At 36.3% G+C, this 25021-nt stretch overlaps 1 protein-coding gene across 3 annotated transcripts in view; it reads right to left on the reverse strand.

Annotated features, from left to right (window-relative positions):
* Window positions 1-9396: 9396 nt before the first annotated feature.
* Window positions 9397-25021, reverse strand: part of FBXL4 (F-box and leucine rich repeat protein 4) — a 67399-nt gene continuing 51774 nt past the window's right edge. For all 3 annotated transcript variants that reach the window (XM_082669099.1, XM_082669097.1, XM_082669098.1), the window contains exons 7-9: window positions 18281-18352; window positions 14518-14830; window positions 9397-9913 (exon numbers count right to left, since the gene is read on the reverse strand). In XM_082669099.1, coding sequence (XP_082525225.1) covers window positions 9750-9913; window positions 14518-14830; window positions 18281-18352 — 549 coding nt within the window. In that variant the 3' untranslated portion in view covers window positions 9397-9749. The remainder of the gene's footprint in view (window positions 9914-14517; window positions 14831-18280; window positions 18353-25021) is intronic.

The following is a 25021-nucleotide window of genomic DNA, read 5'->3' on the forward strand; positions in this document are numbered from 1 at the left end:
AGTATGCTAAAAACACACATTTAAAGGTCTTTCAACTTTACAAATACTTCTGATTATAAAAATGTATAAATATTTATTTTAGGTTTTACTGGGTGCAATTATTTTTAAGACTTTTAAACAAGTTAGCAGGGCTTCAACACTATCAGTTCTTTATTTGGGGTGTCTGTCAGCAAAAACATCTCAAGTAAGAAGAATGGTATGCCAGAATGTGTGTTAGTATTAACAGTTCTCTAGCTTGTGTTGTTGTAATCTTAGCAGCAATTCATAAATATTCTATAGAACACATTGCTGAAATATAACTTCCCACTTAAAAAAAAGTTTAACAAAATAAACACATATTGTTTTTTGTGAGACAAATAAACGCATGTATATATATGTAACTAACATCTAATAGAGTTCATATAAAAGTATCTATTAGGGAAGAAACAATTCTCATAATAAATTACCACATTCCTTTATTAAAAGACTTTAGCAACAGATGATAGTAGTGAATTGTTATTACTATACCTTTAAAAAATATATTACATATTAAATATTTTTAAAATAGTCACTGATCAGAAGTTAATCTAACATTTCTACTTTTTTCTATTACTACACAATTGATGATTAGAATAGTATATGGGCTAGCACAAATATTAAATAAAGCAACTTGACAGTGAAATTCTACTGCCATTCAGTGTTATTAATACTGAATTAAATATAAAAAATATTAAAAATAATCAGATGGTACAGCAGTTCCTTTAGGCATTTCCAGTGACTAGATCATGATTCATATTTCACAGGATTTTAGGAAACCAATAGTAAACACATTCTAAAAACCTAATATATGAATAAAAATTGAGTGAGAAATTTTGGGCCAAAATATAAAGTAATCATGCTCAGAAACATTATTTTAAAATTCATATCATCAAAATATTTAGTCTACTTCCTAATCTTCTTAAATAAAAATTAAAAATATTTTTATTAGAAACAAATTATAATGTATAATCTTAAGCAAATATATTAAAAATTATTGTAGTGAATACTTTTGATAATACACCATATAATGCTGCTTAGCAGCATTTTCCAAACTGTGCTCTGAGATACTAAAGTTTCCAGGAAATGTTTACAGGTATTCTGCAGCAAATTAGCAAACACTACAAATCTTCACTCTATCCCCACCTTCACAGTGTCCATTAGATATTAAAGGTTCTGAAGTTCAGTAGTAAAGAAATCTAACTTTGTTGAATCCATCGTATCCTATGCTTATTCACCATAAAATTTGCTTTGCACAAACCATTTTTGAAAATTGCTCCCTGGTTGTTTATATACATTCTGTAACCACCCGCCGCATCTTTGCCTAGCACACAGATGTCAGTACATTTTTGTTGTCAGTATATACTGCTGACTAAATGAATAGATGAATGTGTTTTATCTTGTGTCATTTATTCCATTCTAGCTCACTAAAAGTAGTTTGGGTGTGACCAAGAACTGTGGAACAACTTAGGAGTTTATTGGTAATGAAGGAATTGGCTTCTACAAAAAACAAATAAGGTACATGACACCTTATAAGTAAAAGTAGGAAAATACTGTATCAAACTTCGTTTTGTTTTATTTTATTATTATTACTATTTTGGCCGTATTGCATGGCAGGTGGGACCTTAGTTCCCTGACCCGGGCCCTCAGCGGTGAAAGTGTGGAGTCCTAACCACTGGACTTCCAGGGAATTCCCTGGTTTGTTTTAAATAACAAACTAAACAAACTTTAAGTAAATAAATCTTATTTGGGGTAACTACTGAGAAAGTATAAAGGAAAAGTAAATAACAGAATGCAGTTTACAGTTTAATTGCAGATGCAAGCAATTTTAGAGTTTACAACGGACCCGAGCGGATGTCATTTCATAGCATGAGGATGGATTGTTAGCGTTCAGCACATAGATGATAGCTTATCTTCCAGGCTTATTTTCATCTAATTTCATAGAGGCTGTGACACAAACCTATTTACCCAAACCTTCCATTATATTCAGCAGTGTCCTGAAATGATCAGTTTTGAAAGTGAACTAATGAGATACTCAAGCTTATCTTATTACTCTAAAGTACAGGATAATATGAACAATAAAAATCATTAGACACTGAACAGCATTTTTTTTTTTTTTTTTTTTTTTTTTTTTTTTTTTGCGGTACGCGGCCCTCTTACTGTTGTGGCCTCTCCCATTGCGGAGCACAGGCTCCGGACGCGCAGGCTCAGCGGCCATGGCTCATGGGCCCAGCCACTCCGCGGCATGTGGGATCTTCCCGGACCGGGGCACGAACCCGTGTCCCCTGCATCGGCAGGTGGACTCTCAACCACTGCCCCGCCAGGGAAGCCCCATGAACAGCATTTTTATACAAATAAAATTTAAAAACATCTCAGTCAGTTGTCTGCACAGATTCTCATTTGTAACGGAGCTGTTTTATCTTTGGCATAATTTACTCAATTTATCTGATCATATGACTGCTTTGCTTTAAAATTTTTCCTTAAAAATTTTACAGCTAAGACTGCACTAATTTACTTTACCAAATACATTGATAAAAAATCTTCCTTCCTCTGAAAAATGTCGATTTTGACGTAACAGCCTTTTTCCTTTCAAAATCGAATAGACAATTAAATGGTATTCATATGCACAAAAATTTAAGCCAAAAATTCAGACTCATAGGCAAAAACATTAAATACACTCTGCTCTGCCAAAGGAAAAATCTTGGCCTCTATCCACATTTATAAAGCAATATATAAAATATATATAATAAATCATCTCTGATTAATTTCTCTCTTCCCTTTTGACTTGTAGCTATAGCTGCCAATCATCACCTCATTTGCTTATTGACATTAATGTACTGCTAGAGAACTAGGCTGCAAGTATAAAACCATAGCTGCAAGAAGTAGTGTTTTGGCAATAGCTAACATTTTGTTAAGGGTCATTGACAAAATTTCTGGAGTGGCTAAAAAAAGTTCTGAAGTAGCAATATTAAATGTGCTAAATGGGGGGAAACTAACATGCAACACTAATAAACGTGTGATAAATGGCTCTGAAAATGAAAATTACTCTGTTAGTAATAGACATCCTTTTATACCTTAAAGTAAAAAATGAAAAGCCAAACATTCATTAATAATATATATGGTAACCAAATGTATTTTTTATTGACTCTCCTTGGTTAGTATTATTACACTAGCAAATATGAGTTTTCAGTCTCTAATTCCTAGGAAACACCAAAAAATAGAAATATTTCTGAAAAGAAGTGTTTTTCTTTGCTACATGTTGGTTCAAAATTAATCACTCCGAAGGAGAGGAAGAATATTAACTGTCTAAACGTTTTGCTACATGTTGTCTATTTTTAGGGTCTTACTTCAGAGCCATTTAAATTGAGAGGATCCTTTAATTATGCTCCCAGAGTCAGGAACATACCTTTTATCTATTATGAGCCACTGGGAAGATAATTTGTCTTACCAAAATTCTAAGATAATTATAAAAAATTTAAAAGTCAGTTGACAATGCTAGTAACAATGGGTCATCTGGCTTCAAATTTTAATGGATAGTCTATATATTCTCTCTTATTAAGGAAACCCTTGTACACTGTTGGTAGAAATATAAATTGGTATGGCCTTTATGAAAAGCAGTATGGAAGTTCCTCAAAAAATTAAACAGAGAACTTACCATACGATGCAGCAGTCCCATTTCTGGGTATACATCCAAAGGAAGTGAAACCAGGATCTGTAGGGTGCACCCCTACATTCATTTCAGCATTATTCACAGATTCACAATAGCCAAGATGGAAACAACCTAGATGTCTGTCAATAGATGAATGGATGAAGGAAATATGGTGTTTGTGTGTTGGTGGGGGGGGATATGTATAAAATGGAATATTGTTCATCTTAAAAAAAAAAAAAAGGAAATCCTGCAATTTGCAGACAACATGGATGAACCTGGAGGACATTGTGCTAAGTGAAATAAACCAGACAGAAAGAAAAATACTACATGATGCCTGTCCAAACACCTAGGGCTTGTCTCTGATTGGTTCTCCCCCTTCCCCTTCATCCTCCAGACAAATTGCAAACTGTTCGAAACAGGATGTTGAAGGTGCGGATTCCCCAAGTGAGGAGATTGTTAGGAAAGAGGCCGGTGGGGAGAACCCGAGCACCAGGAGATGAGGGGATGAAGGGCCTTTTCCAAACTCTTCCCGATCAGACGATGTACCATCCTCTTTGTGTCCCATGCATGTTTCAGCTGTAGGAAGGTTCCCCTGCACCTGGAGTTTTGGGATCCATGGAATTGGGGGCCAGGAAGTATTACTCTAAAGGGGCTGCATTTGCTGACCCATCCTCACCAATTCTCTCAGCCCCACGAGTGTCCAGTCTTAGGTCTCATGCAGCTGTGGGTCTAGTGCGGTCAGTCCACATTGCATTACAGCCCCTGAACGTAATTTGTAAGTATTTTCACTGTCTCACTGTCTTTGTATTTCTTTTTTATAATTTACTTTATAATGGTGTATAGCTGATTTTCAATGCTGTGTTTCTTGCTGCTGTACATCCACTTGATTCACTTCCAGAGATACATCAATAAATTTTTTTTCAGATAAAAAAAATACTACATGATTTCACTTATATGTGGAATCTAAAATTGTCAAATTCATAGAAGCAGAGAGTATAATGGTGGTTACCAGGGACTTGGGAGGGAGAAATGGGGAGAGGCTGGTCAAAAGGTACCAAGTTTCAGTTATGCTGATGAATAAGTTCTGGTGATCTATTGTACAACAATGTGACTAGAGTTAACAATACTTTTTACTTGAAATGTGCTAAGAGGGTAGATCTTAATGTCACCACCAAAAAAATGTGTTAACTATCTAAATAGACAGGTTAATTAGCTTGGATGTGATTTTTTTTTCACAATGTATATCGAATTATCAATTGAATAACTGTATACCTTAAATATATACAATTCTAAATTGTCAAATATACCTCAATAAAAAAGAAAAAAATTCCGAAATTCTTGTTATGGTAAAAAAGTTTTGTTTTCTCTGAGTCAGTAAAATACTGTCCTTAATTTTAAAATCCAAATGGTAAAATGAGAAAGATTATAAGCTGAGGACAGGTTTGAATGTGGTTTATAAAATTAGGAATGGGCAAACCTGGGTTAACTAACTGATTTAAGAATCTCCTCAGAGGTCGCACATTCGGTCCACAAGCCAAATCCAGACTGCAACTTAAAAATGGTTTTCACATTTTCTAATGGCTAATAATAAATAAATCAAAAGAATATTTTGTGACACATGAAAATTACATGAAATTCAACTTTCAGTGTCCAGAAATAGTTTATGGGAACGTGGCGACATGTATTCACTTACTTGTCTATGGTGCCTTCCACATTACAATGGCAGAGTTGAGCTGTAGCAGCAGAGACCTATGCAGTGCTCTCATAATTTTGCACTACTGCTCAGCACATTACAAACTGTAGTGATAGTTATTACTACCAACATTTTGAATGCCGCACATACTGTCATTCCACAGTATTTCAAATTTTTTTATTACCAGTGCATACCGATAATGTCGGAACAACAAAAAAGTAGACTTCAAGTGTCATGTGTTTAAGGCACGGAGGAGTATGGATTATTTTGTTATCGAATTAGATGGCAAAGCATTGTGTCTAAAATGCAAAGACCCTGTAGCTGCTCTGAAAGAATATTATACATGGTAGAATTACCACACTAAGCACTCACCACAATATTTTCAACTCATAGGAATGTAGTGGCCAGAAAAGTTAGAAAATTAAAACAAGGTATCTCATCACAGCAGAATTTCTTTACAAAAATTAAAAAATGAAAATAAAGCTACAGCCAAGGTAAGTTTCTGAGTGGCTCATTTGTTAGCCAAGCAAGGAAAGCCATTTACCAATGGTGAGTTAATTAAATTGTTTTTGATTCATCAGCTAAAGAAATGTGTCCAAAGTAAACTTGCTTAAGACTATTAAATTAGCCTTTTGGCAAGAACAGTTGCTCAAAGAATTGAGAACATTGAGAACAACATCATTAGTCAATAAAAAACCAAGGCAAATGATTCTGAGTTGTTCTCCTTGGCTCTTGATGTGTCAAAAGGTGTTATTGATACTGCTTAGTCATTATGATTTATTTGATGAGTCAATGCCAAGGTTGAAGGGACTGAAGAGTTGGTTTCTATGAGTCGTCTGCATAGGACAATTACGGACAAGAATATTTTCTAAGAAGTTAAGAAAACATGAGCTCAGTATAACCTGAAGTAGAATCTGCTAAGATGTGTTACAACTTGTGGTGGTAAAAATATGTGTGGGGTAAACAAGGGCTTAGTTGGTCAAATTTACAAAGTTTGTGAAAATGCAATGTTTAAAACCTATGGTTATATACTGTATTATTCATCTGCAGGTACTCTGTGGAATATGTATGACTCAATCTTATGTTACTGAACTAGCAGTGTCAATGGTGAACTTCATCAGCTGTTATTTTTTCATCAGATGTAGAAGCTGAATACCCTCCCACCCAACAGTCTGTTGGCTGAGCAGTGGTAGTTTTACTGTTGAGTTTTTGAGATCAGAGCTGATACTGAGATTTTTCGGAACCAGAAGAAATGCACTCAACCGATATTACAGAATACTGAATGGCTTTGTAATTTAGCTTCTGTTGCAGCCTTGATAATGTTTTGTAATGAATGCAACCAAAAACTGAAACAGTGCGCAACAGTGAGAATAGCTACTCCCACTGTAGGTGGGATTCACTGGGATTCAGAGAAAAGCTTCCGACTCAAGGAGAACTGTAGAGTGGTGCTTCTCAAAGGGTGGCCCTCAGACCAGCAGCATGAGCATCACCTGACTATCATTAGAAATGCAAATTCTACTGAATCAGAAGCTCTGGAGGTGAAGCCAGCAAAACAGTGCTTAGATGTGAAACAGACTACCGTAAAGTAATTTTGAAGACAACTAACAGTGTTTGAATCATGAAGTCATGTCAAGCTGCTTTATATACTTCCTGTGCTATCAAAGGTAAGATAAGCGGCAGGAGCTCTATTCTCACATGAACTGGCAGCAGATATACTTTCTGAGCTCAAAGGATATGTCCAGGACCTCAATGCAAGTGTAAAGGAAATACCCATTTGTCAAAATCCATTCAATTATGCAATTGAGGAGCTTCCACCTAACCTTCAACCAGGAAGTGAGTCGGGAAGTGAGTAATCTGCAATGTAATAACATCCTAAAAGAAAAATATCAAGAGAAGAAAGAACCTAATGGAATTCTTTCAATGCCTTCCAAGTGATAATTATGCTCCATGAAAATCATCTTCTCGTGGATTAATGTAAGTATCTGGCAATACTTATCTGTATGAAAAGATATTTTCAAAAACAAAATATGTAAAATCTTACTATAGATCAACATTAACAGATGAATATGTACAATCAATTTTGATGACAAGAAATATTAACATTGAATCCCAATTAAGTGAAATATCCTCCCCCAAAGTATTTCTTTCTTCTTCTTAGTAGAACTGTAATACAAAAAACTGTTCTCAATTATTCTTATGTTTTGAATTCTGTCAATAAAAATGTTGTGGACATTCATTTTCTCTTTAGTTACATAAGTACTTACATAATAATCTCCATTTTGCCTCTTAGCCCACAAAGCCTAAAATATTTACTATCTGGCCCTTTACAGAAAATTTTTTGCTGACCTCTGCTCTAGAACCAGATACTACCTGGACACTTTTAAAAGCATGGACTGAATGAACTGTCTCTACAGCTGGATGGCTTGAGTCTGTATGCTGCTGGCTCTGCCATTAGCAGCTATGGGATCATGAGTAAGTTCTTCAATCTTTCTCTGCCTCACCTGTAAATGGGAGTAAGCAATGGTATCTATTTTACAGGGTTGTTAAGAGGGCTAAGTGAGTTAGTAAATGCAAAACACAGGAAAGAGTGCCCGGCACAAAGTAAGCATTAACTCAATGGCAGCTGTTAGCTTAAGACAAAAGCACTGCTTCACCCAGTTGGTAGTCCAATTATAAATCTCATCCTCCTAAAACGTCCACTGAATAAAACATTTAAGATGTTTACATACATTCCTGGGTGAAAAGAAAATCCAAATGCATGAAGCTAATAATAGAGGATAACCAAGCCCTTTTCCAACTGCCCTTTGCTTCTGCCATCAAATAGAAGACATCGTGGGCCATACCAACAAGACAGCAGCTCTCATACAATGGTTTCTTACGTGGAGGAGATTGGATTACTATTTTAATATTCTAAATGTCACGTATTACATTCTTTATATTCTATAAAAGAATAAACACAGTACTACTAGTAATTTATAACACTTATAATTTTAAAATTTGACATATGGCTTAATTCAATAATATATTCTTATTCATTCAGTATTTACTGAATGCCTACTATTTTCCGTATGTATAAATCCACTAGCTTTACTTTGGGGGTAAAATGCTTTCATATATGTACTATTGAGAGTATCCTCAAAAATTTCCTAGAGATATATATTAACTGTGCTAATTTTTAAACTAAATATGCTTTTTCTTAAATGACTACACCTTATAGCAAGAAATTCTAGACTAGTGCTGTCCAATATGATAACCACTAGCTTCAGAAAACTACCGAGTACTTGAAATGTGGCTAGTACAACTGATGGATGGAATTTTTAATTAAATTTAACTAAAATTAAATAAAATAGCCACATGTGGCTAGTGGCTGCTGTATTGGACAGCAGAGTTCTACGGGATCACTCTAGGATGTGTGGATATTGGAAATTAACATTTTGCCCTGTGTGGGAAAATAAATTTTGTTACACTATATATTTGGTATTAGTTTGCTATTCAAAACAGCCCTGCCTTTTCATTCCAGAAAATATTTTCTGTCTACTTTCTTAGCAGCAGAACTAAATCAATTTACTATTTGACAAAACAATGTTTGTTTGCTTTGTTTTCTCCACTGTCCCTGATTTCTAATTATTTAAGGTGCTGGGGCAGAGAAAATAAAATAAAATAAAATCCACATATAATTCAGAAGTCTTAAACCTTTCCTTCTGGCAAATTTTTAAGGCATCTGCTGAACAGCTGGAAAACTATTTCATTTAATAGTTTACCTCTTGTTCTTGATTATGCCCATATTTTACTCCTGTTATTATCCAGTAGTAAAATAGATAAATATATCAGAAGAAAACTGGAAAAACTGAAAACTTTCAAGTTGAAGAATTAGTGTATCAACGTAAAAAATAATCTTAACAGATAAAAAGTAAGATTCTTTCTCCAACCAACTCTGACAATTTTGTACATACCAAAAGAAATACTGGCCAGGTCATAAGGCTTATAATTAATAAGGCATCTTTACATGGAAGTGTGAAAAATTAACTTTATTCTTGCATAAATATCATGATATTTTATTGTTCAAAGTGCTCCTTTCAAAATAAGTTAAAATATTTCCATATTACTCTTTTATTAAACATCTAGTTATTGACTAAAGCACAATATCACTGATTAACATAAGACAAAAATAATATGAGCCACTCACATATTCTTGAAGGAAAGTGCTTACAATATTTTGTGAAAACATTTGTTTACATCACTGATTTAATGATTTAATGGACATTTCCATATTTTTCTTTAAAATCCACAAATGTCTTAAGAGATTCCCACCATTATAAAAACTAAACAAAACCAACCCCAAAACAAAACCCTACAAAAGCACATTAATTTTATTATAAGACATATATGAAGTCACTGAGTAAAGCTCTTTTTTATAAACACTTTTGGAAAGCTCACATTGAGTTCTAGCACAGCTCTATTATCAATCTGTGAACAGAAGGACACATCAAGTAAGGAAAGATCTTTACAAGATTCCAGGAGTTTTCTTAAAGATGCTGGACTTACCATTCTTGTTCCTGTTTAAAAAAAACCAAACAAAATATTATATAACACATATAATATCCTGATAAAAGTCCCTTTTTATTATTTAAAATACACTTAAAATAGACTTTTACAAATTAAAAACATTTCTTAAAACAAGACTTCATATTGAAATAGTCCTGTTAAAAAAAAAAAATTTCCCAGCCAAATTGGTATCTAGGACCTGAATTTTGTCAATCTCTACCCATTCTTATCTTCATTCCTACCTCCTACCCTTTCCAATCAGCTCCTCCAGACTTTCCTATTTCTGTTCACCCCAGTTCAAAACTGTTTGCACATCTCATTTTCCTGAACCCATGGGTCAAATCAGACAGCAATACTTAATGATTCAACCTCTAATTCCATGCAGTGCAATTACTGAGCAACTACCCTGTAGAAACTTCTGTTTCAGGCACTGGAGATACAAAGATGAGTAAGACACGTGTCTGCCTTAAGGAACTCATTGACTAGAGTTGAAAGCAAATAACTACAACACAATTTGATAAGTTCTACAGTAAGTGGTAGGTATAAAATGTCATTACTGGAAGACAAATGATGGATGATGAGTACTATTTAGCCCATGTTAAATCTGAAGTGATTATGAGATATTCGGTTGGGTTATAAATCATATAAATTATGTAAAGCACCTGATGGCACTCAATAAGTACCAAATATCACTAGGCTCTAAGATGTCATCTGTTGTAACTATAGCTTTTCTAAGGAGAAAAAAAAATCATCACAATCGTATTACACATATATACCTGGGATGGGGATTAAATGTTCTGAAACACTAGTCTATGCCTTTTTCTCTGAGAAATCCTTTCTTCGCCCCTCCCCACCATGAGAAGGGAGAAGTAACTATACTTCTACCAGAAGCTGTAACTATACTGCTACCCTGGCTGCGATTGGCCCCATGATAAACCAATGCAGATTCTCCTGGGAATTTAGAATTGGGATTCAGTAAAGCCTCCAGTGCCCATTTGATCTCTTGAACTAAAGACATGGAAAACTGGGTCAGGGCTGCTATATTTAGCCATGTGTACCCAGAGGAACAGAGATGGCCAGCATGACAAGAAAAGAACAAAGCAAAACCAAAGGGAGAAGCAGACACAAACGTCTCTGTAAGTGTACAGCGGCAGAGGGTGTGGCTTAGGGACAGGGGCCTGAGTATACAGGATAGGAGAAGGAACGAAAAAGAGAAAAAAGCTTCCTCGCCTTTTGATGGTTTTCCAGTCTCTCCTGAGGTCTGACCATACCCAGTTTCTACCCATGGGATCTGAGATGGACACCTGTATCTTCATAATAATCACCTTTTTCGTATGCTTAAGTTATCTGGAGGGGGTTTCTGTTATATAAGATCAGAGAACCTCACCTAAGCCATTTGGCTCTGTGGAGATTTTCACCTAGGGCTGTGACTTTTTTCTATTTGCCAGTCTTGGTCATTAGAATCTGAGTTTCCTGATAAATTAGGAGTTCCTAAAGCCTAAGAGAATGCCAGGGAAGGAAGTCAGAGATTGAACATTTAACTGGGCTAGGGTCACCTGTCCTATGTTTCCAGGGTACTTTGTGCTGTTGTTTTGTTATCCACTTAGGACACAATTTTGTTTTCAGTCAGCTTGCTCCTTCAGGGCACTGAATAGCTCCAGTGTTTAAAATAATGCCAAACATAGTATATGCTCAATAAGTGTGTAATGAATGAAAAAATGAAGGAATGGTGGTTAACTGTCCGATGCCATCACCCTGGTATAGACCCTCGTGAGATGGATTATTGAAGCTAATCTCTTTGATTTTGATTTCTTCCTTCTCCAATTCACCTACTACTCATTTCCAGATAAGTATTCCTAAAACACAGCTCTAAATAATATCACTCATATCCCTAATTAAAACCCAGTAAAACCTCTTCCTTGTTTAATTTTGTGCATACTTCTCATCCTGGTGCTCAAAACTCTCCAGGATACCCTCCATTATACCAACATTCTAGATCAAATTAGACTGCCTATTCTCTCAAGATATTCTGTACTTTTAACACCTTTGCTTTCGTTTCATGCTATTCATTCTGCCTAAAATGCCCTTCTCCCCCAATTTCCTGCTCACTTTTTAAGGATGCCTTTCAAATATCTATTAGCCTTTTAAATTAGGCTTTTCCTTATTTCTCTGATCATATATATACTCTCTTTTCTTTGAGCCCCATCAAAGTGGACTTGCTTCTGGCTTGCATTACAGTTATTTATATGCTTGTTTTATTCCTTCTTGCTAGGTTTTCAACTCCTGACGACAGGGACTGTGTCTTATTTGGCTTTGTACTGATCGACAAGTACGTTTAGTATGACTAAGATTTGCCACTTAACATTCATATGTGCTAATCACAAAATGACAAATAAAATAATGAATATCAGCATGGTTTAACTAAGAATCCTTTTTTTAAAAAAAAAATAAGGATTCTAACACTAAACGATGAAAGGAGACCAAAAAACAACAATAAAAGTAAAGAAAATATAGCACAGTGGTTAGAAGCATAGACTTTGGCTCAAGTCCAGATTCCTTACTAGTTATGAGCCCTGGGCAAATCACTTAACCTATTTCCACCCGTTTCCTCCTCTGTGGCTAATAATAATATCTACCTCATAAGGTTGTTGTGATGATTAAATCAGTTAATATATGCTCAGAACAGTATAAAGCACATAGTCATGTTGTTGTTAACTATTAATTATTGACTACTAGTGATATTACTTTTTATTGTGCTCTTTATATTTGAAATAAGATGTTCCAATATATTCGCATGACAGTCATCTTGCATCGGTAATTAGATTTGACATAATAAATAATGATACTGCCTTGCTCTTACGCTCATGAAAGTCACAAATGTCTTCAAAAAGAAGTCTTTATACTTCGTACCTGCTTTTCTTTTATGTCTCTGTCAAGTAATTCATACATTTATAGACCAAACTTAGGCCACCTGACAACTGAACCCACTGCTCATCACAACTGTGCTCTTGTTTTGGGATCAGTGTTACCGACTTCTTTGGTAGCATCTCTTTCAGATACTGGCTACTCTCCATCTCAAGTGTATGTTTTTGGGTTTATTTGAGGGTTTTTGGAGGGAGAATTGTAAACTAGATTTTAAACAACAATGGCACCATCCTCTGAAGTGAAGCCTGACGCAATTAGTGATCATTTTAAAAGGCCCTTGACTGCCTTTCCTCATTGTCCCTGTGAATTCATGACTTTTTCTTGAATGTTTCAAAATAATTACCTTATTAAAAAAAAGTCTAGGCTAATTCAAGCGGAAAGGTAGATAGGCAGGCAAAGAAACAAGCAAGGTAAGTGGTGTGGTGTTTTGAAAAGACAGTACTGACTGTGGAGACAAAACCCTTGTACGTGAACCCTTGCTCTGCCACATATTAACTGCTGGCTCCAGCATCCTCATCTATGAAAAGACAATGATACCCAGCTTCCTGAGCAATGAAGATTAAGGAGAATATAACACAGATGAAGTATCTAGCCTAAAGTGTACATATAATAGGCAAGAATTTCTCCCTAAGGTTTTTTTTTCAGTCAACTGTTTTTATTGATTTTTAAAATTTTATTTGTTTCTATTGAAGTACAGTTGACTTACAATATTGTGTTAGTTTCAGGTGTACAGCACAGTGATTCAGTAATTTTTGCAGATTATATTCCATTATAGGTTATTATAAGACACTTGATATAATTCCAGTGTATGTATCCTTGTTGCTTATCTATTTTATATACAGTAGTTTGTATCTGTTAATCCCATATGCCTAATTTCCCCTTCTTAAATTTTTAAGCAAGAATTTCTGCCTACAAGGAACTTGAATAAGTAACATGCAACTATATAAGCAACATCTACAAATGTACCATAAGCCTGGACTGTGGAGAGATTTTAACTGAAACTACAAACATAAGTGTTGAAAATCTTCAGGTTTCCCTTTGGTTGAATGTTGAATAAACAGTAAAGGATATAATTAGCACTTCAAGGACTAATCTGTTAGTATTAATAGATTACTAGCACCACAGTGCAAGTGCTATTTGGGTTCACCACTGTGTGGGCAATTATAACCGTGGCATTGCTAGCACTTCTGGCCAGTGTCAGAAGTAACAAAATATCACAGGGTTTCTGGCTGTAAATTGCAAAAAAGACACAAGGAATCCCAGCACTGGGAAGGATTTTCAATAGCTCTGCCTTAGGGTAGAACTATTCCTAAAAACTAGAATCATCAGGGATGGAAATTTCACAAGATTCCTTAATCAAGAATTTAACGTCAAGAAGCCATATGTGTGTGTGTGTGTCTTGAATTCATTAAACAAGCGGATTAACTTCTTATCTGTCAATAATAATAGAGAACACAGCTCACACAAATTCTCACTCTTCTTACTAGACCAAGAATTATGGTTATTTAGAGCTTTCTGATAGGTTCAACTATAAAATTCTGTTACTGCCCTCACTCTTTTACTTAAGTACAGTTATAATTATCAGGACAACATTTTTATTGTATCCAAGAATTTTTTTTCTCCCTATAAAAAGTCTGAGGTTAGTTTTTATGTCAAGGCTTTAAAAGAAATTTATAGATTGTATCCTTACCTAATATGTCCAGTTGGCGTAATCTGGTACAATTACATGCTAGTTCTTCAATGTCTGTGTCACACACAGACCTGTTAGCTGTTAGAAAGAGTTTCTGCAAGTTTGGAAGCTGGCGTGCCAGTTTGGCAAAGCAGCCGGTGCTGCTCTGCAGAGTAGGGCACCATCCGAGGTCAAGTTCCTCCAGAAGTGGACACCCAGAAGCCAGCTCTGCTATCCCGTTCTCAGTAATGTTCTTACATCTCCACAGATCCAGAGTCCGGAGTTTTTTACACTTGGCTCCTATCATGCTAGCTATCACGTCATAGTCTTCAATCTGGAAATCAAATAATTTCAATCTTTCCCATATTATGCTCAGAAACACAAACTGTTTTGAGCATGTTAAAGCATTCTTAATCATCTCCTGTTGTTTGCTTCTGTGCAAACATACCCACACTGTCATTAACACAGATGTGCCCACTCATCTCACAGACCTGCCACCGTTTCGTAAAACAGCGAGAGTAATCACTTACTTAAAAATCCATTTAACGGAATTCCAGCCAGAGGACGTTAATGAATTAAATCCCAAAGCAGTCTGAAATCCTCAGTCCCTCTTAAAGAATCTGAGGATTATGTATTGTCCTTGTATGCCTCCCATTTTGACGGTAGCTGTTGCTACTTCGATATCTGTAAGATCTCCCTGATAAAGGTATGCACTTAGCTAGGCTCTAAAATAGTAAGTGAATATGCTGATGGTACTAAGAAGGCTACTCGTTTTGGGTCAAATGAGGCATCTGGGGACTGAAACTGCAACCTGAAAAATAATTTAGATTGTGATAAGTTAGCTGCTGTCAGTTATCGGAGGTGTCCAACGATTTACCTCATGATCGTGGGATAAGCTTCTACTATTCAAGAATTAAACATTTCAGTTCATGGGCTTTGAATGTTTTAATAATGTTTCTTTAAACAGATTCTTTTAGGAGTTTCATTTGATTTTGTTATAATCAGGTATCAGCATTATCATCAGAAGTCAAAAGGAAACGAAACAGCAAACATTTCCAATGATTACTTCCTTTTGTCCATTTGTTTATTCATATTTTCATCTCCGATGTGCTGGGAGCAACAGTGAATCAAAAAAAAAGACTGTGTTCACATTTCTTAGAAAGACAGACAAATATATGAGCAAAATAAATTCAGAGAGTGATAAGTAAAACAATAAAACAGGGTGACATGAGAGTGATCAGAGTGGCAGAGGTTGAGGGAGGGAGTGGTAGCTGCCGGGATCTCTGGGAATGAGCGTGGCTCATTCAAGGAACAGAAATATGATGGGTACACGGCCCAAGGGGAGTGAGAGAGAGGGCAGGCTGTGAAGTCAGAGAGCTATGCAGGGGCCAGGCCATCAGGCTGTGAAGGACTTTGAATTTTTATTTTAACTATAAGGAGATCAATGGAGGGTTTGAAACAAATATGATTCACATTAAAACAAAAACCCCTCCGGACTCTGGAGGATGGTCTAAGGTGGGTATGAATGGAGGAGGAAGCCCAGTGAAGAGGCCTGCACTAGTGCAGAGGAGAGATGCTGGGTCTTGGATCAAGGTGAAGCAGTGGCATTGGAGAAGTGGACAGGTTGGGGGCTATATTTTGAGTCAGAACCAAAGAGCTGATAGATTAGATACAGTGGTGATGATTTCTAAGGTTCTTCAGGCACAATCATGCAGAAGACCACGAGAAATCGATTTGGGTAAATACAACTATCTTCTTAAGTGAGTGCACCCAAACAACACAAAACTGTAGCTTTGATCATTAGTGCCGCCAATTAGCTTCTTTAGGAAGAAGCAAATTAAAAACTTTCCAAAACCCATGATTCTGATTGCTATTATTTTGATAGTCAAAAATAAAATATCAAATGAATCATCCTGCCTTTTGGTCAGCTGACAGGAAAGAAACTGAAATAAACATGGTATTAAAGTATCAACCAAGAGCTGTCTGTGTTACTGTCCTGGTGGACCCAGACCTGCTGTGAAGAACAGTACTTCTGTGACAAGTATGAAATGTTTCAATCATCACGTTAGTAGCAGTATCAGCAATATTAGCAGTATTTCTGAACTTCGAATGTCAAGTCCTTAAAACTTCATTTCCTGGCAAATAAATATCAATTGTAACAATACTGGTAACTACATACTTTAATTTAAAAATGGCCTATTTATCTGAAGTAGCATTTCCCATACCATATTACATAATAATAGATGTAACATGAAAAAATGGGTTCATTAGTCAGGTAAAGTTGGAAAACACTGGTTTAAGCAAAGGCAAACTGTTTCTTTATTGTAGGACATACCATTGAAAACTCCAGGGGGAGGATATAGGAGCATCGTTTCCTAATTTAGACCCAGAATTCCTATTCCCCCTACAATACACAACTTTTTAACTTGAATATCTTTTAGGACTAATGTTCCATAGGTCAACTTAGGAAAATGCTGACTTCAACTACACCTAACTCCAACTATAAACATACATAATTCCAACTCGAAAGTGTCTGTGATTAGAGGCCTGCTTTTCTAGAGAATGCTGCTCTAGGTTATGGGGAGGTAATTAACAGGCAGAATAAGATACCTCTGGCCAAAGTCAAAGCAGGGTCCTTACCAATCTAAAGAAGGCAGGCTAACAATAAGCAAAGTCCAAGTGACAGTAACTGGTTGGTATGTTGTCACAGAAAGTGCCATGAAGTGTCACTGAGCCCATCTAGAAGAGCACTAGAAGGACCCAACAGAAGCCCATGAAATGCAAAGTTGACCAGAAGGGAAATCTAATGCTGAGTTAGTGGGCTCTCAGATTGTTTCCAGAGACCGGGATGGGCCTGAGCCCATACATGGGGTTTAATAAGGCCTAAAAACTTCTCTGATCTTGCAACCATCCTGCTTATTCAGGTCTTCCTAATAAGTGGATGCAAAACTGGAATGGTTTAGGATCTCCTGAATCTGCTTTGGGTATGGGGGGGCAGGTAAGAAAATAAAGAGGAATGGATCGCTCCACAGTCAGTTATATTGGGAGACGCATTTCCTGTGAGTGTGCATGCATGCACACACGCACACAGGCTCACACGTATGCACACACGTGCACACACAGAGTTCTACTGTCCCTTGAGTGGCAGTCTTATTTATTAACCATGTAATTTAGTTGAAAAACATTTAATTCATCCCATGAACTCTTCCAATGACATATAAATTATAATGTTATATCTGAAAGGAGTTTCAAGATTATTTATTCCAACAGTCCCTACGTTTTTGGATTTCACAGACCAGTAACGTTTTAAAGAAATTAGTTCCAACATAGGTTGGTGTCCATCTTTTCATCTTACTCAGTAAGGACAGTGAAACAAACAAAATAAACCTATCTACTATCATCAGCATTTCCAGAAAATAATCTCTGAACTCAAAAACTAAAATTAGCTTTGTGAAAAACTTACCAGACTACTGGCATTTGGGTATGATTGATATATTATTTTGTAAAGAAGCCCAGAGAGCTAAATAGCTTGTCTGAGATAACATCTGGCTTGAGGCAGAACCACACTCTTTGCACCACACTATACTCCTTTCCTTGTTCTCACAGATAAATAATGTCAAAGACAAATTCTCCCATTTAAGAAAAATGTTTTAAAGCGGGTTGCACATAGTTATCCATAAATCTGAAAAGCTGTGGGTGGGTGTGGGGAGGGTCAGGATAAAAGTCACCCATGGGAAGAAAAAGAGAAGCAGCAATTGAGAATAAAGAATTTTCCAATACTTACCATGACACAACTACCCAAACTGAGGTGCTGAAGCTCTGAACAGAAGTTCAAAACGCTGAGCAGGGCTGTTTGCTGCCATCAGGAACCACATCAGAGGCAAATAAGGAAAGGACAAGAAAGTGAAACAAAGAGAAGAGGTCAATTAGACATTAAAGGCTGTCACTGCTTTTCCTGAAATAGAGCTCAAAACCTTGGTTACAGACACCACAAATGCCATTTAATGAGTCCCCAGGTGTTCACACCATTGATTGGCTTGGAGTCAAGGTAATCATTACTTGTCTCCACGTAGTAAGTCCTCACTCTGTATATGATTTTGCATGCCCTAAAGACACCTATATTCCCTATGACCTCTCAGTGCATTTTCCAAACGTAAGCAATTTGAAAGCCTGGTGAAGACTGAACAAGACAAGCTAAACCATCCCTCCCTCCCTCCCTCCAGAAAAAAAAAAAAGCACCAAGGGTTGGTGACAACTGTAGAACAGCGGCAGCTCTGACATTCACTGATCAGCTGCAGGCTGATGGAACTGCCAATAGCCACCCCAAATCAGGACTGAGCCCGTGACTTTAATGTCAAAGAATTCTCTTTGTTGACAAGGATCCCAACAACCATCGAGCACCTGTCACTAGCACATGCTAACTGAAACGTGCACTTTCTAGTCGTGTTCCTGCCATTTCAGCCCATCCATCCTGTGCAATGGAAACGGTCTCACCACTAAAGAAACCCAAAGGTGTCCGAGACTGCTACATAATCATGGTTCCTGAAATATCTCTGAACAGTCAAAATTTCACTTGATGACATGCCTGCCATGATAAATTTAAAAACGAGCAATGCAAAGCATTCAGATTTTTAGTTTTTCCTTTCATAAATTAAAAAAAAATACTACACAAACATGTGGCAAACTTTCTAAACATCTGAACTAAATAAATCATATCTAACAAAATTAAGATGATATTATACAGCCTCTGTTTAATCTATTCCAAGTGTTCAGAAGTGAAAAAATTATCAGTTGGGGAGGGATTGAAGAATGTGCCAATGACAACACAAAACATTTATTCAGATTCTTATTGAGAAAATAAAGTAACAAAGTACTTCATTTAAAATAAACTTAGGGCAAAAATAAAATAATAGTAGTTATAATAGGCCCTAGATTGGTACCAAACTTAAGACTAATTGTTTCACTGTTGTGCATTTTTTAAAATTTAAGCAAAAAAAAAAAGTTTATATTGATTTTATGCTTAAGTTTCAACACAACTTATAACATTTATAAGACAATGCCATGTAGCTCTCAGAATGTTGACATCAGAAGAGGTATATGAAGATAAGTTTCAGATTCTCCATAATACTTAGCTATTTTAACATACTGATGGGAAAATGACATTAGGTTTGTTTTTATTAAAGTACCAGATCTTATCACAAAGTTGTTTTATAAGATTTTCCCAGAGCAAGATCCAGAACATAGTAGAGAATTTTTAGAGAGGATTCCACATACTCTTGTGGATAAGAAATTTTAAATTAAAAAAATACATATACATATACCTCATTCATGATTCATGGAAATTGTTTGGTCATTTATTTTTAAATTCCTTACAATGAAGAACCTCAAATATGTGACAAGTACAAAAGTCCAAGACAACAAACACCCATGTAGTCACAACTCAGATTTATCAAATCTTAACATTTTGCCTTCTTTGCTTATCTACTCTATTTGTGTATCCCTCCATCCATTCACATACTTTCTCAGAAGTGACCTTTATCATGACTCAGGGTTTAAAAACATGCTTGAAAATTACATAACTTTACTATACATTATGATCACTTTTGAATTAATATTCTCATAATTATGTATCTAAAAAACACCTATGTAAGGGTAGATGCATTTCAAGTCGTAGAAGAGGAATTAATGGCCTATTATACTTATTCAGGCAAATATTTTACAATAACTTATACAGTCTGCATATTAAATTGAGAATTAAAAATACATTTAGGGCTTCACCGGTGGTGCAGTGGTTGGGAGTCCGCCTGCCAATGCAGGAGACACGGGTTCGAGCCCTGGTCCGGGAGGATCCCACATGCCACGGAGCGGCAGGGCCCGTGCACCACAACTACTGAGCCTGCACGCCACAACTGCTGAGACTGCATGCCACAACTGCTGAGCCTGCATGCCTGGAGCCCATGCTCCGCAGCAGGAGAGGCCACCGCAATGAGAAGCCCATGCACTGCAACGAAGAGTAGCCCCCGCTCACTGAAACTAAGGAAGGCCCGAGCGCAGCAACGAAGACCAAACGCAGCCAAAAAGAGAAAAACAAATACCGCATGCAGCCAAAAATAAAATTTAAAAAATAAACAAATTTATAAAAAAAAAATTCATTTAGTAGTAGAATTATCATTTTTCATTCCTACCTTAAAAAAGGAATTAACATAGAACATAAGAGATTCATATTGAATATCACACATCTTTGCTAAATAAGAGATGTGAGATCAAATGCTGAGACCAAGCTATAAGGGGATAAGGATGACCTTGGAAGGGATGCTGTGAGGAATGTAACAAGGAGTCAAATAGAGATAAATAAAAGGGTTGACTGGTAGCAATGAGGTGAGAAAGCACAAGTTAACAGTTTCCTGACTTTCTCCAGCAGAGCTCAAGATAAGCCAGAGACGGTGGGAGTACCCAGGTATAGAGCACACATCTATAGATCAGCTTGCAATCTCTCCAAATCCAGCTAACCGATTTCCTCCTAGAATATCTTTAGTATCTTCTTTCTCTATGCTATTAGTATTCAGAATTAAAGTACTACTATTGATGCTAAAGCAAAAAGGAGAAACTACCTCTTCACTTCCAGACATAAAATGACCTGATTTTAGAGAGACCACAGTCTCAGTGATTTAGAGCAGTTGAGAAAATACTGCTCATGGGCCAAATTCAGCCCATTGGTTGTTTTTGTAAATAAAGTTTTATTGGAACATGGCACACCCACTCATTTATGTATTGTTTATAGCTGTTTTCACACTACAACAGCAGGGCTGAATAGTTATGACAGAGACCATATGGCCTGCAAGGCCCAAAATATTTGCTATCCAGCCCTTTGCAGAAAGAATTCGCCCACCCCCAATTTAAGAAAACAATTCTACCTTAACGAGTACTTGCATCACTTTTACCCTTTTAGAACACACAAATAGATGGATTAAACCTATATTAAGCATACTACAAAAAAAGGTATTCAGAAATAAAAACTGAACAATTTTATGAACCTTTTACTTAAGACTTAAGATATCTTTTAGCTTCCCAAATTGACAAATTCTGCTGGTTAGACCTGTAAAATTCAATATAAGCACAAGAGTAGCTCTATAAAATTAAAACACAATTTAAATAGTTAGCAGCTTTAATAATGCAATGCAGCAGATTCATTTTCAAATGAGTTTGCAATTTTTAAACAAAGGCCAACCTTATTTAAATCACTGTGGAACCGGAGTCACTAAGAAGTGACTGGCTCCATGTTAATTTCTTTTACAAAATTTTCAAAACATACTCTAGGTGAAGCTGGCACCTGGTAGTAGGATTTATGTTCATAAAGAAAGAATCCTTTGGGGACTTCCCTGGTGGTCCAGTGATTAAAAATCCGTCTTGCAATACAGGGGATGCTGGTTTGATCCCTGGTTGGGGAACTAAGGTCCCACATGCTGCCGGGCAACTGAGCCTGTGAGCCACAACTAGAGAGCCTGCGTGCCACAACTACTGAGCCCGCACACCACAACTAGAGAGAAGCCTGCGCATCAAAATGAAGAGCCTGTGTGCTGTAACTAAGACCTGACACAGCCAAAATATAAATAAATATTTTTTAAAAAAAGAAATAAAGAACCCTTTTATATTCAACCTAAAATTTACCTACTAACTCTGTTCAGCAGCCTCAAAATCCAATGGATAACTATTAAGTTATAGAGAATTATTATTGCCTCTACTTGTTACAAGGAAATTTATTAAGAGGTAAAAGAAGGCAGGAATTCAAATTTTCATTGACAGCTTTTTAAGAGATGCTACCCATAAAGTTCAAAATCTCCTATGCTCTACACTACTAAAGTGCTAAGCAAAAATACTTAATAAAGTGATAACTGATACTTATTATACTCACATAAATGGTTTAGATATTCCAGATTTGTAACTTAGTAGAGTTATAATTATGCATACCATAAACATTTTATAATGAGACCTTACATAAACCACATATGCAATGCTGTGTTCATATTTTATATTAATGCAGGTTTATAATTATTATAACTAATTAATAATTTTTGCAATTAAAAATTTTTGCAGTTAAAAATTAACTGTTGCTTATCTTTAATAAAGAATACAACCCTTACTTGTTAACACTCAGTATAGGAAGATAGGATCCCAAGTCTGTATTTCTCTAAGTCCTGATTCCTAAGGACTTCCCTGGCAGTCCAGTGGTTAAGACTCCGTGTCCCTGGTGGCTGAGTGGTTAAGAATCCGCTTGCCAATGCAGGGGACACCGGTTCGAGCCCTGGTCTGGGAAGATCCCACATGGGGCGGAGCAACTACGCCCATGCGCCACAAATACTGAAGTCCTCACCCCTAGAGCCCGTGCTCCACAACGAAAGAAGCCACTGCAATAAGCCCGCACACGGCAACAAAGAGTAGCCCCCTCTCCCCGCAACTAGAGAAAGCCCGCACGCAGCAACGAAGACCCAACACAGCCAAAAATAAATAAATAAATAAATAAATTTATTAAAAAAGACTCCGTGCTCCCAATGCAGGGGGCACAGGTTCCATCCCTGGTCGGGGACTAGGATCCCGTATGTTGCATGGCACGGCAAAAAACAAACAAATAAACAAACCATGATTCCTAGAAAGCATCTTAAAGAAACAGATGTTTATATATCACAGACATGCACCAGCTAAAACAGAGAGACTAGTGACATCACCTGATCACAAGTATACTTTCACTGATGATATATTTCAAACATATCACAGCAATAACTACAAGTAATGAGATAGGATTTTATAAAAGTATGCTGATTAAATGAAAATTTATAAATTTACAGAAGAAATACCACCAAAGAAATCCTAAGAACACAATCACTCAATTATGTAATTGAAGATCCAGCTACATATATGTATGAATTTCTCTTTCTCTAATTTAATTTTTTTTTGCCCCCGTGTTCCAATCTCTAAATTTGGGGAAGGGAAATATAGAGTAAAAGTTGAAGTATTTTAAGACCTATTTAAAGTAGTTGAAACTAACTATATTTAGAATATTTCAATTCAATTACCTTATAGATATTTGCTATAAACCAAATTGTCCTTTTATACAGTTTAAATATATAATACAGTATAGTTTATATACTGATACATAATCACAACTTGAAAATAATATTGTCTTTTATAGGTTAAACCTGAAGATCAGCATTGTGGTAGAAAAGTAAGACTTCTGATTGTTCTCTAAAAAGAGAATGTTCAAGATCATAAATGACATAAATTAATAAACTCTTACACATGCCTTTGAGGGAAAAAAAAGGGAAGTTCTCTAAACCTAACTGTAGACCTACCCTAAACCACAGTCTCAGAAATTTTAGTATAAGGTTCAAATAATGTGTTAAATTCCAAAAAGCCGTATGTGTGAAAGAACAAAACCTAAGACTAAATCACACACATTTGCCTTGCCCTGTAGTCTCCTTTCAGAGCCTATTTTTACCACTGTAGTGGATCTCTCCTATAATAATACAGTTGAATACATCTTTGCTCACAGATGACTAAACTGATCAATTTCCATATCAACCCATGATGGATGATGGCAGAGATGTGCAGTCAAAAGGTCATGGCAGTTTGCACACCGGCTGGACTTGACTGTAACCTTACTGCCTATATAAAAGAAAGAATATTTTGATCAGAGGGGTAAGGGTTGGACCACCAAGGGAGCATAGGAATCTGAAGCACACATTGGTTGATTGACACTGTTCATCTAAACGATGCTCAGCTGAAGAGGGTGCACTGGTCCAAAGACTTTATCTATTTTCTTCCAAAAGCATGTCTTTCCTTCCTGTTAAGAGGATGGTATCAATCTGTTTTGTGTTGATGCCTTTAAGCATTTAAGTCACATAACTAATGCTCACTGTTCTCATTCTGAACTCACCAGACAGGTCTTATAACTGTAATTTGGTTTCCCCTGTGACATGCCAACAGTGAGAGAATGTGTTAATCAGCTATCTCTAATGAATGTGTCCTTACCAGGTAGATTTCTTATACCCGGTATACTGGTTACTGTCATGAATGTGGATGATAATGAATCTGACCCCCAAGAAGCTTCTCAACTGTGACTGAATCATAGCCCATCATGCAGGTCACACACACTCAATCCCACCAAAAGGCCTGGTACTTCCCACTGGCACTTCTATAAAGCAATCCAGGATAGAAAAGAAGTAGAGACATATTCTTGCCTGGAGACATAAAGACTTTTAAAAGTTTGTTAGTTTTAGAATATAATATAGTAAAAGTTATTAAAATATTAATTCTTGATTCTGTTTAAGAACAAAGTAATTATTAATATCTTTTGTTTTATATGTTGTCTAGCTAAACAAATCTGTCTGAAATGGACTGCCTTTCAGGTGACAGCTAATGACAGCCTGCATTAGTCAATTTAGGTGACCAAAGTAGGATCTTCCTGCTTCAATTGTTCGATCTTAGTTAATAATAAGCAGTGGCTCTGGTGAGAGGCCACTCCTTTCCT

This window comes from Grampus griseus, assembly GCF_964374135.1.
Source record: "Grampus griseus genome assembly, chromosome: 13".
In the NCBI taxonomy this organism is placed as follows: Eukaryota; Metazoa; Chordata; class Mammalia; order Artiodactyla; family Delphinidae; genus Grampus; species Grampus griseus.